This window comes from Pundamilia nyererei, unplaced genomic scaffold, assembly GCF_000239375.1.
Source record: "Pundamilia nyererei isolate P.nyererei 1_Seehausen unplaced genomic scaffold, PunNye1.0 scaffold00601, whole genome shotgun sequence".
Taxonomy (NCBI): Eukaryota; Metazoa; Chordata; class Actinopteri; order Cichliformes; family Cichlidae; genus Pundamilia; species Pundamilia nyererei.
The window spans coordinates 31,390-46,017 of record NW_005188002.1 but is presented as its reverse complement, the minus strand read 5'-3'; the positions used below and the strand labels follow the sequence as shown (position 1 = coordinate 46,017).

Below are 14,628 nucleotides of genomic sequence, written 5' to 3'. Positions count from 1 at the left end.
GAGAGGGAAGTGCTCACGCTGAGAGCAATGGCTAGATCACAGCTACTTATCCAACAAAAACTAAACTAAAAATGCAGTAACAATGTGTGGGAGGAAAAACTAAGTACACTCAAGTTTTCTATACCACTTCGTCAGTCTCTTAAATTGTTGTGAAGGAATTTTGGTCTGTTCTTCTTTGTTTCTTCAGTTCACTGAGGTTTGCAGGCATTTGTTTGTTCACTGCTGTCTTAAGGTCTGGTCAAGGTCTGGACTTAAACTAGGCCAATGCAACACATGGATTGCTTTCTTTTTCAAACGTTGCGTTCTAGATTTGCTACTGTGTTTGGGATCATTCTTCTGTTGCATGATCTAATTTGCACACGGTGCCAAAGCTCCTGTTAGTACTCAAAGTGATGATGATGACAATAATAATGATGTTAACATATTTTATTTATTTTTGTTCTTTTACAGAAAACTGAAAAAACATCTTGAAGATTTGGATGGCAGCAGACATTTTACCACCAGGTAAAGAAGAATTTTAGTGTTAAGCTTTTGAGTGTGTTCTTTCTTTTTGTTTTAAAATGGCACATCTATGTCTTGAGTTCAGGACTGGTGTATAGGTAAGTAAACAAAACCGAAGTACATCAGGTAACCTAAATTAGCTCAAGTGGAATACGTTCCACAAACTAGCCCAATAAAAAATCAAAAACCGTATGTGATGTTTTTGAATTTTAAGTACTTGCTTACAAGATAATCGTGTGCACCTCTGGATCTCTTCCAGCACAGATCCCCTATTGTTTGCTCAGTTGAAGGTCCATTCTGGCCACTTGCCCCTGCGTTATTAACAAAGATCCAACATTTTCCCAAAGAAAAGAACTTCTGTTTTAAACTGACCTGAGTTTTGGATGTATTATCAAGACAGATGACAATAGATGGTTACTGGCTGTGACCCACCAGTTTACAATTGAAGACTCATCATATTCCAAGCTAATAAGCAGCACATGAGTTGAGGAGTCCAGCCAGTCATACATTATTTTTTTTTCAACATTCAGTGGGATGTGCACTGGGAAGTTGTCCACCATTCACACAGGGATAGGGACAGAACAAGATTTCCATAGAGCAATCTACAAATAGCAGCAGCACTGAAAAGGGTCTGGATGTGTTTATCTGGAACAATAGTAGTCAAACTATTATTTAAAAAATGGATATTCACAAAGTCCCGTCGTTTGCCCTTGGCAATGTATGTTCGTCTTTCCAGGCCTACAGATTCTGCAGTTTCCTACTTCTAGAGTCCCATGGAGTGTGCATCCATACTCCTCCAACATGGGCTGAAGTAGTCAGTAGCCAGGCTACTTCTGGCTTGAAGTAGTCCATAGTCCAGTAATTTAGTCAGCTTTTTTTAGTTGTTACCAAGTACCCAGAGTTTAACCATTAAGGGGATTTTTACATTAAACATTTCAGACAAACACTTGGCAACATCTTTCTACAATTCATGAACTTCAGAACATTCCCATAGACCAGGGGTCGGCAACCTGCGGCTCTTTAGTCCTTATAGTGCGGCTCCACGTGGTTTGGGAAAATAAATTTGAAGTATTTAGCTAAAGTGTATTTTATTTATGTTAGGTTTTTTTTATTATGTACTTCTAAATTGGAAGATTATTGTGACATTGAAATATAAAAATAAAATTGTATTTTGTTATTTTTTCATCGCTCAAAATAAGCGTCACACTCGCGGAAGCCGGTGTACCCGCTGAAATGCCGTGCATTTATAGAGACTTTCAACCCCAGGTAGGCCAGTTATGGATCTTCGGATCCACATTATGTCGGCAGCTGTTCTCCTCCGTGAACTATGTTAAAAACAAACACCGCTCACGCCTCACAGATGACAGCTTACAGTCCTGCGTGAAGATGAAAGTGACTTTGTACAGCCCCGATTTGCAGACGCTGTGTGCAGAGATTCAGGAGCAGAAGTCCCGTTGTAAACATACCACGGCAGACCCAACGATGTTTGCATGAACATGCTTTTCAGCATCTCTTTATTGACCACTTTTCACACACGGTTGCTGTACGCACACAGCCGGCTGTAGCTTTTCAGCTCACAGCCCGACATATACCAACAACAGCAGATAGAGCACAGACGTTAAACGGCGAGCCACGATTGCGGGTGCCGCTCAGGTGCGTCCGCCTCCCCTGCAGCGGCGCTGCAGACCACCCTGCCACACACATTAACCTGGTAAAATATATATTTAGGCAGAATTTTGCAAATATCTATTTTGCATTTTTCAGTAGCATAGTGCTTTTTTTCCTATTATTATTATTATTATTTTTTTTTTTTTAAAAGTCAGGTCAAGGCTCCAAAAGCCCAAAGTCGATATAAGGGTGGCGGCTCACAACAGTTTGTTTGCTACATGGATCATTTTAGTTCAGCTGGGTGTCTTTCCTTTTGTTATATTTCTTTAAGAGTTCAAAATGTGTTAATTACATGAATAAAATGTAATTTTCTCTGTAGCACTTCATGGATTTCATAAGCAACACACTTTAGTTGTTCACACAAAGCATAAAGGTAAAAAACAATATATACAGTGTTATCTTCATTTTAGATGTCAAAAAGTATTTGCGGCTCCCAGTGTTTTCTTTTGCGTGGAAATCGGCTCCAAATGGCTCTTTGGGTCTTAAAGGTTGCTGACCCCTGCCATAGACAATGGTGAAGAGATAAGATAAGATAAGATATACCTTTATTAGTCCCACAAGTGGGAAATTTCATGTTAAGGCTGCTGACCTATTGCACGCAATGGCGGCGTAATCTTACCCTCCGACCATACACACATTACACAAAAACATCACATGAGGAAGATAGGTCAGAGAGGTATAACAATGGAAAATGCACCACATGAGGAAAGATAAGGAGAAAAAAATAACTCCCCCCAGACTGAGCTCCAATAGGGAGATCCGTTTGAGAACAGAAAAAAAAACACCTCTACACATAGCACATGAAAAAACTCTTAATACACCAAAGAAACACATGACAAGCAACAGGGGTGGGTAAAGGGTGAGAGACGGCCAATGTAGACAGTACATCTGGGCCTGGAGCCTATGTGCTGGTCCTCGATCCACCGTCAGCATCGGAAGGGAATAAGTGTCGAAGGTGTTTGAAGGGGGAGGGGGGGATGAGTGTACATCTGCATGTGTATAAATGTCTGTGTGCGTGTGTGTATGTGTCCAGAGTTCAGCTGAGACAGCGTCCTTCGCCCTGCCAGGCTAAGTAAACAGTCTTCCAGCCAACCCAGGTGGCCTTGAATAGAATGGGAAGAACAGTCTAAACACAGTCATTATCAGGGTGTTTTTGTTCAGCTTCAGCCTTGAGACCGCAGCTGGCGCCGAAGGGGTATCCGCATGAAGTGATGGTGGTTTTTACTTTAGTGCGAACAACTCATATGATTTTCAAAGCTCTTCTAACTGTCTGACACTGGTCTCTCAATCTCCCGTTGGAGAGCCGCGAGCTTCTCCAAGATCTTATCCGTGCTGCACTCAATGAGCCCATTTTGAGAAACTCATGCGTCGTCCCATCGTTTCAATCCCAGCGGGCAGCCTTGTGGGGGTTTGAACAGCTGGTTCCGCTTTCTTAATTCTTCGATAAGTCAGGGCCAAGCCAGCTCTGATCAGCAAGAACCCTGTTATCATGGTTCCTAATAGGTCGATATCTTCTGCACTCAGGCTCACCTGAGCCCAGACTTCTCGTTAAGAAAAGGGTGTCAATTGCATTCAGGAACCAGTTGATCAAACCCATAATTCCTCTTTTAGGTTTTAGAGAACAGACTGTGAGAGTGTTCCAGGGAAAAGTAATACAAAAAACACGAGACTAGACAAGGACATGAGGCTAAGCAGGGAGGAGAGGCCTTCGTCACCATCTGGCCTTCGTCAAGAGCAAGAGCAGAAAAAAAAAGTTCCTTCTTCAACTAAACGTTTGGTACAAATGTCTGGAATGTGATTGGACATATGATAGAGCCTGACGGGTGTTATACTGTACGTATGAGTGCTTTAAATTGCACAAGTTTAAAGCATGTTTTTATTGTTTGTTTTTTGTGTTTTTAAACAAAACAAAACAATGTTTAAAAACATTTGTTTTCTTGGATATCCCTTCTCCATGCATCTAACTTATCCGCTGCTGAGTCTGAGGACGAAAGCGTCAATAAGTTATAATGCATAGAGAGAAAGCCTTTCCCTTTTATATTCCCAACGCATACCACCTCTATTTTTGTTAACGGTGGAAGCTGATGTTAGTTGGGCAGTCATGTAATACCATCTGAGACTGGGGAGTTGGAGTCGTCCTATTTCATAGGTCAAGTAAAGTAGCTTTAGACAGAGCCTTGCCCTCCTATTACTTCAAATAAATTGGTTAAATAGTTTGTTTAAACTGTCAGAGAATAGAGTTGGCAGCAGAGGTGTTTGGAAATAATATAACAAAAACTTTGTCATTTTTTAGTATATCTATCAGACCTATCATAGATATAGGCAGATTTGACCATCGATTTAGTGCTTCTGTGACTTCTTTTACAAGGTGGTCATAATTTATTGAGGTCAGTACCTTGGGATCCCACAGGCAAATGAAACCACGAAGAGGCCGCTAGCAAAGCTGCAACCACGAAGTACCTGCAGAGGGTCAGGCAAGTCCTGAGGAGTAAGCTGAATGGTAAGAACAGATCCGGGCTAACGCCTACACCCTGCCTGTGATCAGTTACATTGCTGGAATAATAAGATGGCCAAAGGAGGAAATAGAAGCCACTGACATCAAGCTGGAGGGTTTCACACAAAGTCCAGCACCCTGAGGCTGTATGCTAAGCGTGAGGAAGGAGGCCGGGGACTGGTGAGTGTCAGTACCACAGTCCAGTGTTAGACAACAAACGCCCACGAATACGTCAGGAAGATGCCCCCAACCCACCGCATGCTCAAGACTAAGAGGAGGAACCATCGTGGAAGGATAGGCCCCTGCACGGTACGTGCTACCAGCAGATAGAGGAAGTGGCTGACATCCAGAAGTCCTACCAGTGGGTGGACAAAGCTGAACTGAAAGATTATGTGAATTACCCTCAGAAGATCTACTAGATGATGTGAATGCAGCACTATTGGACAGTACCTATGGTACCAAAGTACGGTATCATTACCGAGACTAACCAGCTAACACTACGGCAGCAGTGATCAGTGAGATGCTTGGCTACAAGTTGAAAAGCCACACGAGCAGTACCCTAGGAGACTAGAGGCCAAAGTCAAGGTAGCACGAAAGGAGGTTAGCTAACTATCAGGGCTGCAGAAAGGTGCAATGAAGAATAGAGAGATAGAAGGCAGGAGAATAAACCAGCTGTTCCCCAGAACCAGACAAGATGAATTGGAGGAGATTGATGTGAAATTGATTAGAGAGAAGTATATAGAACTGTGAGAAGTGGTGAAATTATGGACAGTGGAACACAAACCTGAAACAGAAACTGTAAAAGTTGGACCTTTTGCTTTCAGTAAAGCATCAGTTATAATTTGAAGGCAGATGTTCTCTGTTCCTGGTTTGCATCCCAATTCTTCAGTTTTGGCTACTGCTCAGCAAGTCATTGGCACCGCAGGCCATGCCACATACCCCGATTGGCCGACTGAGGCCAAGGAGCCACCTGGCCAAACCTAAGCCCACCCCGCGTGACTGAGAGAGGGAATCGGCCTGGACCGTCGGCACCCCCAGCCACAGGTGCAGCAACAGGGCAATGACAGCTCGGGCAGCCGCCCACTTCTCCAGCAGCAACAGCGAAGCTGGAATCAAATTAGTAGGTCGATGATCTGTGCCTGCTACTGTGCCAAACATATTGTTTGGAGTTCTGTGCAAAGAGTGGAGTTTTATTTCTTATTAAACCAAAGACTTTTTTCTTTAAAATGCCGTATGGGTCTCATAGTTGCTCAGATCTAGCTGCTCTACCATAAAAGTCTGTAAGGCAGGGGTGGGCAACTCCAGGCCTCAAGGGCCAGTGTCCTGCAGGTTTTAGATGATCCAACACAGCTGATTCAAATGGCTAAATGCCCTCCTCAACATGTCCTGAAGTTCTTCAGAGGCTTGGTAACAAACTAATTATGTGATTCAGGGGTGTTGACCCAGGGTGATATCTAAAACCTGCAGGACACCGGCCCTCAAGGCCTGGAGTTGGCCACCTCTGCTGTAAGTGCTGCCTATTTGGTCATCTATTATGACACCTGAAGCTCCATTACAATACTGGGATTTGGGCACCCCCCTGACCAAGAATCAACTTACTTAGATATTAGGTATGGCCAGAAAGCCTACTGAAGAGGTTCTCAACTTGGTGGCTTCCATGGTGTCAGTTTCATTAGCCTTGTAAATGCGGACTCATCAAGTTGTAGACACAGGCCTTTCTCAGATATTATTTGGAGTGCCATAGCGGATGTGAATACTTCCAAAATAAGACATTGTAGTTGCAGAGAAAACAGTTATAAAATATTTTTTCATATAATTTTTGACTGTAGAGTGGTGGCAATACCAATTTGATCATTAAAACTTTAATTTATACTAACAACAGCAGTGTGAAAGAGGTGTGATGTGTTTTTTCTGATGTTTTCTGTAGCTTGTAAAATGTTCAGAGCAATAAAAATATTCATTTTAATTTTTACACAGGTTTCCAATCAGATGTAATTCACATTTCTCTGGACAGTCCATAGATGTTTAAAATAAGGTGAGATTTTTATTTTTATTTTTTAATTTTTCTGTGGATGGTTTTGGTTTTAATTTGTATTTATTCATTCTTTGTTTATCTGTGTTTTCAGGCTACAGTAAGCCTTAGTTACTACTCCATATTGAGGATGGCGCATGGGTGGGATTCATATTTCCATAATCCCCCACCTCTACCATCAGATCCAGGGACTTTGAGAAGGACATCTGAGTCAGATGGGTGCCTTTCCCATCATATTGAGGACTTTACTGGACATCATGGCTTTGCCAGCGCTGGTGCTTCACATGAAGCCCCTGTCTTTAACTCGGACTTTAACACAAACTATTGCTCAGACCCCAGTGTTGTGAATTCCAGGTCAGATTATGTTTATCAAAGATACTGTGGTGAAACACAATGGCAAGCTGATGGAGAACAAATGGGAAAGGATTACTTGCAACGATGTGAAAATGGTAATATCCCGGATTTTGCTGCAGACGGATTGCAAACATCTGACTCTTTTCCATCATCTTTTGGAACAGACTTTCAAGGACTTAAGGAAGATTATGAAATGCCAAGTACATCATTTCTTGAGAACTACTCAGATGTCAGTAGCTGCTCTGATGCAGACGCTGGTGAAACAAGACCACCTTGTAAATTCATGGCAAGTAAGTCCTATTCAAATCCTAAAACTGATGGTTCCGAAAAACAAGGCTCATCATCATGGTTTTTTACTCATACGGATAATATGACTTTTCCGACTGAGAGTTTGTGTTCAGATATGTCGGAGACTGATGTACTTTTATCGTCAAATTTGAAGGCACGACAAAACATAGTTCAGTCTCCAGAGGACAGTTTGGAAAAATTAGAGAAAACAGTTACATCATACACAGGACATCATCAGTCCTCTACTACCTCCTACATGAAGACAACTACCAAGAGCAAAACTGAGCTTGAAATAAGTGAATACGGTGGTTTCCAAGATGAAAAACAAAGGAAAGATGTGGAGGGAGATCTTGCACATACTCATTCAGACCTCTTGATAAGTGGTCATGAAAACTTTGGTCATGGAATAGATGAGTATCCAGATGACAGTGAGGAAAAGCAAATTACTTCAGCTTCTCCAAATATCATAAGTACGTTAAAATATGATCAAGTTCCCATAAATGAAAATGGCTCACAAAAGGACATGAAAGAACTGTTGAACCAAGAAAAGGCAGGACTTAATCATCCAAACTCAGCAGATGGTCAAAATGGAAATATGGGTCAAGATGTGCAAAACAATGATGAGGTCTTTGAAGGGGAAACGAGAGAATCAGATTTACTTGAAAACAAGATTTCAGATGAACATAAATCCCAAATTCCCAAATCCAACAGAGGTCAACTTGAAAATAAGGATTCTGACTGCCAGAAGAAAGAAATTCAGACAGATGCCATTAAATCCTCCAAGGCATCCAATTCTAATGCTTCTACACAACAACTGTGGAAATGCACAAGGACCAGTCATGATGTTAAATCTAACTTATTATCTACACAAAAGTCTGATGAAAGTGTGGCTGGTGAAGTTTTTAGAAACCTTGATGAGCACAGTGAAGATCTGTTGAGCGATGTCAGTATTTCAGGGCTTTCAGAACCAAGTTTGATGCTTAAAAGCTGCAGCAACAACATACATCTCAATGTAGATGAAGTACAAGCAATTGCAGGAGAAAAGTCAAACGTTGAGATTTCTCCTGATCCAGAATGTAGTGGCCGAACTGACACTAAAGACTATTTATGTATGGACACTAAAGATGAGAACAAGCAAGGTGCAGGCGTTCATGTAGGATCCTGTTTAAAGTTGAACAGCTTGAGCCAAGGTGCAAATGCCCATGTAGACACAGAACTTTCAAGTGCAGCAGAGAAGACAAATATGACTTTTTCTTCAGATTCAAATTGCAGTCGTCTCTCTGCCAGTAATGAAGGTCTTTCTACAAATACTAATGACTTGAACAAAGACAGTGTTGCCACTCATCCAGATTCCTCCTTGCAACTGCAGACGCCTGGTACGGATACACATCCCTCTCTAGAAATGGAAGACACTAGTCAATCGGAAAAGAAAAACCCAACCTCTCTTCCAGATCAAGATCATAGTGATCTCAATATCACCAGAGACAGTCTTTCTATTGACATCACTGACAAGGACAGGCAAGGTGTTGATCATCATTCAGAATCCTGTTTGGAGCCAGAGAGCTTAAACACAGATACACATTCTTGTCAAGAAAGGACATTTAAAACTTCGCTAGAAACAACCTTGGTCTCCTCTCCAGATCAAGACTGTAGTGGATCCAGTGTCACTGTTGATACTAGCAACAAGAATCTCAGCCATTCAGAATCTCCTTTTAAACAAAAGAGCTTAAACACAGATGTGCAAACCTCTGTAGAAATGGAATTCAAAAGTCAGTCTGAGAAGAAAAACCCTACCTCCCCTCTAGATCAAGACTGTAGCAGCCCTAGTGCAACCTGTAAAAGTCCCTTTGTTGATGCTGTTGACAAGAACAAGGGAAGCGTTGCTGCTAATCCAGAATCCTCCCTTCAGTTAGAGTACTTAAACACAGACACACATCCTCTTCTAGAAGGAAGCAAGGAAAGTCCAACCTCCCCTCCAGATGTAGATTGTAATTGTCCCAACATCACCAGTGACAGTCTTTCTGTTAATAATACTGACAAGAACAAGCAAACTGTTCCTAGTATTTCACAATCCTGTTTAAGCACAGACACGTGTCCCTCTAAAAAAATGGAAATCAAAACCTCTTCTCCAGATCAAAATTGTGGCAACACCACTGTAACCGGTGACGGTATTTCCATTGACACTAGTGACGATAACAAGCAAAGTGTTGCTGCTAATCCAGACTCTTCCCCACTGAAAGAAAGCTCCAACACAGACACACATGGCTGTGTAGAAAATGAATGTATAAGTCCCGCTGATAAGGCAAGAGCAACCTCTTCCACAGATTATGAATCTAATAGCCATGTGGTGACAAGTGACTGCAACAGGCAAAGTCCTAATAGTTTAGAATCCTGCTTGCAATCAAAACCCTCAAGCTCCAACACAAATTTTTCAGACTGGGCAAGTTCAGAAGTGAACGCAAAGACAACCTGTTCTCTTGATCAGCAGCAATCACTACGTGAAAGTCCAGTTGGCCAAGAACCTCTGGGTCTTGGGGAGGATTGGTCTGAAAATGCTAGAGACTCATTTGAAGACATGGACATCTCTACAGAGGAACAGCCAGACATGCTGTATGGTGAACCTCTGTCCAGAGATGACTCCTCATGTGACACTAATGAATCACAGTATAAAGAAGCATTTGTTACTGAAACTGATGGGAAGAACATGGACCATTCAGGAGGACAAGCTCCGCAACTAAAATCCGCAGCTGAAATGAGGAAAATGCTGCAACCTGTTGTAATATTGAAGAGTTTGGAGTCAGAAAATGGAACAAGTGACTCGTATTACTGTGCAGATTGCAAACACACAACTTATAGCACAGATCAATCAATTGAACACTACCATTGTTGCCATACAGTGAACAATTTTGACTTTTGCAAAAGTTGCAGTCTCTATTTGGTGAAAAATGAACAAGCTCGAAAACATTTGTGTGGTGACGTTAAAGACGGGTCTCAGCGTCCTTCAGATCCTAGCCCACAGAAAAAGGGAAATCGCCAAGGCAACCATAGGTGCAATAGGTGCAGACTGACATTTTCAAAAGTAATGCATTATATCAAGCACATGCGGACTCACACTGGGAAAACACCATTTAGGTGTAATGACTGTGGCTCTTATTTTGCACAAGGCGGGAGCCTGAAAAGACACAAGCGTGTACCTGGTAGATGCAAGCAGTCCAACCTCCCAGCTAAAAATCCTGATGTGGCTGTGAGACAAACTGACACACCAAAACAAAAGGATGGGGTGCAAAGTAACATAGATATGCCAAAATGTTTTGTTAAGCTTTTCGACATCTCCCAGACAAATCTGTGTGGATTATGTGGTAAAACCTTCCCTACTGCAGAAAAGGTTAAAAAGCATCTCTATAAAGTACACCATGGAAAGGGTACAGTAGTGTCGTTAAACCAGAGTCCCACAGCAGTCAGTGAGAGTGATGAAAAGCAGGAGAAAACTCAAGAAGTGGAGAATGACATAATAGGAAAATATAAATGTCCTCTATGCCCACGGCTTTTTAAGTACTCTTACAATCGAGCGCGACATTTGCGTGACTGTGTTCGAGATGCGATATATGGTGGCAAGGAAAAAATTGCTGGTAAATATCGATGTCCTTTGTGCCACACAATGTTCACTATGACATCCAATCGATATAGGCATATTAAAACAAGCTGCCTCAGAGAATTTCTTAATCAACTAGCAAAAGAGAAAGCAAAAGAAAGGACAACGGTTGAGAAAGAAACAGTGGAAAGAAAGCAAAAAACACAAACTGTTGAAAAAGAGCAGAAAATGCAAACGAGGGAAAAGGAGAAGAGAAAACGACCACCATCAGCTTTGACAACCTCCACGTCTGTGCCACGATACAAATGCAACCTCTGTCCTGCAGTTTTTTGTTACGCTTCTGGAAAGTACAGACATATGAAGAAACACGAGTTGTTTAAACTCACTGGGAAAATTATCAGGTACCGGAATTCCATTTTCTCCACCAAGAGTAATCCTGAAACTTTAAATGGTACACAGAATGAAGATGGAAAGGAAAACTTGAACTCAGCTGAAGCAAAGAGCAATCTCAGTTGTCGCTTCTGTGGTAAATATTTCAGCTCTTCACAGTCACTGAAGAAGCATGAACGCAATCACCGCGGTGAGAGACCATACCGCTGTCTGGAATGTGGAAAGGGATTCAAGAAGCGATCCCATCTGATTGCTCACAAAATTATTCACCAGAGGAGGATACAGTGCACTGTCTGCAAAAAGATTCTACCGACTATTGGAGAACTGATCCAGCACAGAAGTTCACATCTAAGGAGGGGAACGCTTCAATGTCCAGACTGTACTATGCAGTTTCAGCATCCCGCACATCTCCTCAGACATCTAAAAACCCACAAAAATAGAGAAAACAGGGCACTTAGACTTGAAGAGGGAACAGAATCAAATCTTCAGCAAACCTTGGAATCTGTGGAAGAAGAGGATGAACCAAAGCAAATGCAGTGTTCCTTATGTAAAGAAGTATTTGATGATGCCCAAGTTCTAAGAAAACATTGTCTCACCCATATATCAGGGTCTTCTTCAAACCAGTGTCCATTTTGCAAACGAAATTTTAACAATCGCCGCTATTTATTGCGCCATATGATCAAACACACTGGGGACAAACCCTTCTCTTGCGCCAATTGTGGAAAACAGTTTTACCGTAACATATGCCTTAAAATTCACAGTCAGAAGTGTTCCCCTCCTGAAACCCGAACTCTCGAGTCTGAAACAAAGACAAAAACACTATATCCGTGTCCCTATTGTCCACGGAAATTTTCTAAGAAAGACCGTTGGAAAAATCATCAGCATGCCCACAAGATAAATTCTGTGCATCCATGCTCAAGATGTGGGCAGTACTATGGACCTAATAAAATGAAACAACATCAGAGGAACTGTGAAGAAACAACAGAGCTGAGCACTGGCTTATCTCATGACACCAACTATAATAAAAGCAGTCTACCAACAAACCAGGATACTCCTAAAATGTCTACACAGCCCAATGCAACCACTCTGCTTCAGTTTAAATGCCCCTACTGTACCCGGAGGTTCAGGTTCAGGTCATTATTCTTGAGACATCTGGTCTCACATACTGGTGAGCAACCATATGCCTGTATGCACTGTGGTCAGAGATACAGATCAAAGACATTATGTTTGCAGCATGAAGCTTTCTGTGACGGTGTTAACAAAGATGCGCTATCAAAACTCAAAAGCACTGCTGCAACGAAACCTCCCAACATTCCTTCTGCCATAGAGGCAGAACCAAAGCCCAATGCACATGGTGAAACGGAGTACAAGTGCAAATTCTGCACCAAGACTTTCATGAAACCAAGGTACCTGAGACGTCACATTCTGACACACAATGAAGTAAAACCATATCGCTGTAAGGCCTGTGATAGCTGCTTTTCAAGGTACGATCATCTGAAAGTACATCAGACTCGCTGCAAAGGTAAAAAAACAAGGTTGGAGGTCCGTATTCCCAAAATCAGTTTAGAAGATGTTGGCAAAGGTTGGCAAAATAAGTTTGGCATTGAGAGTGCTAAAGAGCAGGAGATGTTTGAGTGTAAGGTCTGTTCTAGAAGCTACACAACTCAGTCTAAACTTTCCCGACATTTCACCATGTTCCATGCCACAAAGTTATTCAAGTGCACACGGTGCGGCTCCTCATTCGCTCATGAAAAATCTCTGAAAAAGCACAAAAAGATGAGAAGGTGCAGAAAGGTCTTGAGGGAAACAGCAGCTGCTTTACTGCAGGGAACCTGTCCTCCAGCAGAAAACATGCCAGGATCTCTTGATGGGATCAGAAGCCAAATGCTGAAGAGGATCCAGCCTTGCTTTAACAAGAAGTACAAGTATGTTTGTAGCTATTGCCCCCGTGTTTTTGGAAACAGCTGGCAGTTAGGTGTTCACAACCGCCTGCACACAGGAGAGAAGCCATATTCATGTGATTATTGTGGTGAGAGATTTATAAGGAAGGATTATGTCCAGCGTCATTTTCCAAAGTGCCCCAAGAAACACCAGACAAGTACAGTTCTCTGTGACCTATGTGGTGGCTTTTTCCCTGCAAGCAAGCTTGAAAATCACAAGAAAGGTTGTGGTTTAACAACAAGCTCATCACCAGTTTTCCAAAGCCAGCAGTCAGCCACTCATGACCCACCAAAAGGCTTTTCTTGTGCATACTGCAGCTCCCGATTTCTGCTTTTTTCACAGCTCCAAGAGCATTTTTTGAGCACGCACAAGCTGGAAACAATGACTCATCCAGTGTCAACTGCCCCCCTACAGCAGCTTCTGTCAGGCATCAAAGAAGAGCCTGTGGATGAGAGTTGTGATGAAAGACTTAGTGACAATTTAACACAAAGTCTTAATACCGCTATTAATATGGAGCCCTCCAAGCAGTTTTTTTGCCAACAATGTAATATGTTCTTTGCAAACAAAGCGGGACTAACTGGTCATCTCCGTACACATGCAGTGGGCCATCCTTTTAACTGCAAGTCCTGCAATAAGGGCTTCTGGAATAAAAGTCTCCTCCGAAACCACTACAGGAAGTGTAGAAATGGACGTATTCCAAACCAGCAGTTGGAGACACCTTTAAAAGCAAATTTTGATTTTGCTCTTAATCACTCTGCTCTTGCGTTTGGAGGCGGCTCTACAATGACTAGCACTGGGCTTTTCTGCAACAATGATTTAATGGACGAATCAACAAAAAATTCAGAAGGAAATGAGGTGCAAAGCAGCTCAAGTAAAGAGAAGAAAGCCGTGCAGTATCAATGTTCAGAATGTGAAATGAGCTTCACAGATGGCTTAGTGCTCATCAGTCACCTTGAAGACCATGGAAGACAGGAACAAGAGAAAAAGCGCAATACATGTCCTAAGTGTGGGCGGGTGTGCACTAGTCAAGGAAATCTGGAAAAACACATGAGGATGCACACAGGCGATCAGAAATTCCCTTGCTTCGACTGCTCCAAGCTGTTCTATACCAGGTCTGATCTTGAAGCCCACAGAACATGTCACGATCTAAGCAGGCCATATGCTTGCAAACTGTGTAATCAGCGGTTTTGGACAAGACCATCTTTATGCAGCCATTATAGGGAGGATCATGAAGATGATGTATTTAGTTGTCGATTCTGCAGCAAATCGTATGCAGTAAAAAAATCACTAGCAAGACACTACAGAAACTGGCATCCAAAACAGTATAAGGATATCAAGGCTGCTGTGAGGGAAAAGAGCAGCAGCGAA

The 14,628-nt window shown here is 42.2% G+C and overlaps 1 protein-coding gene across 1 annotated transcript; it reads left to right on the top strand.

The window, feature by feature from the left end:
* Positions 1-449: 449 nt before the first annotated feature.
* Positions 450-14,051, top strand: znf1035 (zinc finger protein 1035). Its single transcript, XM_013907903.1, has 4 exons — positions 450-504; positions 6,641-6,698; positions 6,790-11,123; positions 14,033-14,051. Exons 3-4 carry the CDS (start codon positions 6,826-6,828, stop codon positions 14,049-14,051), a joined length of 4,317 nt encoding a protein of 1,438 aa, XP_013763357.1. The 5' UTR covers positions 450-504; positions 6,641-6,698; positions 6,790-6,825.
* Positions 14,052-14,628: the final 577 nt, after the last annotated feature.

Bases quoted from the DNA above. Each gene is read 5' to 3' on its own strand.
- znf1035 (XM_013907903.1), top strand. From the start codon at position 6,826: ATGGCGCATGGGTGGGATTCATATTTCCATAATCCCCCACCTCTACCA.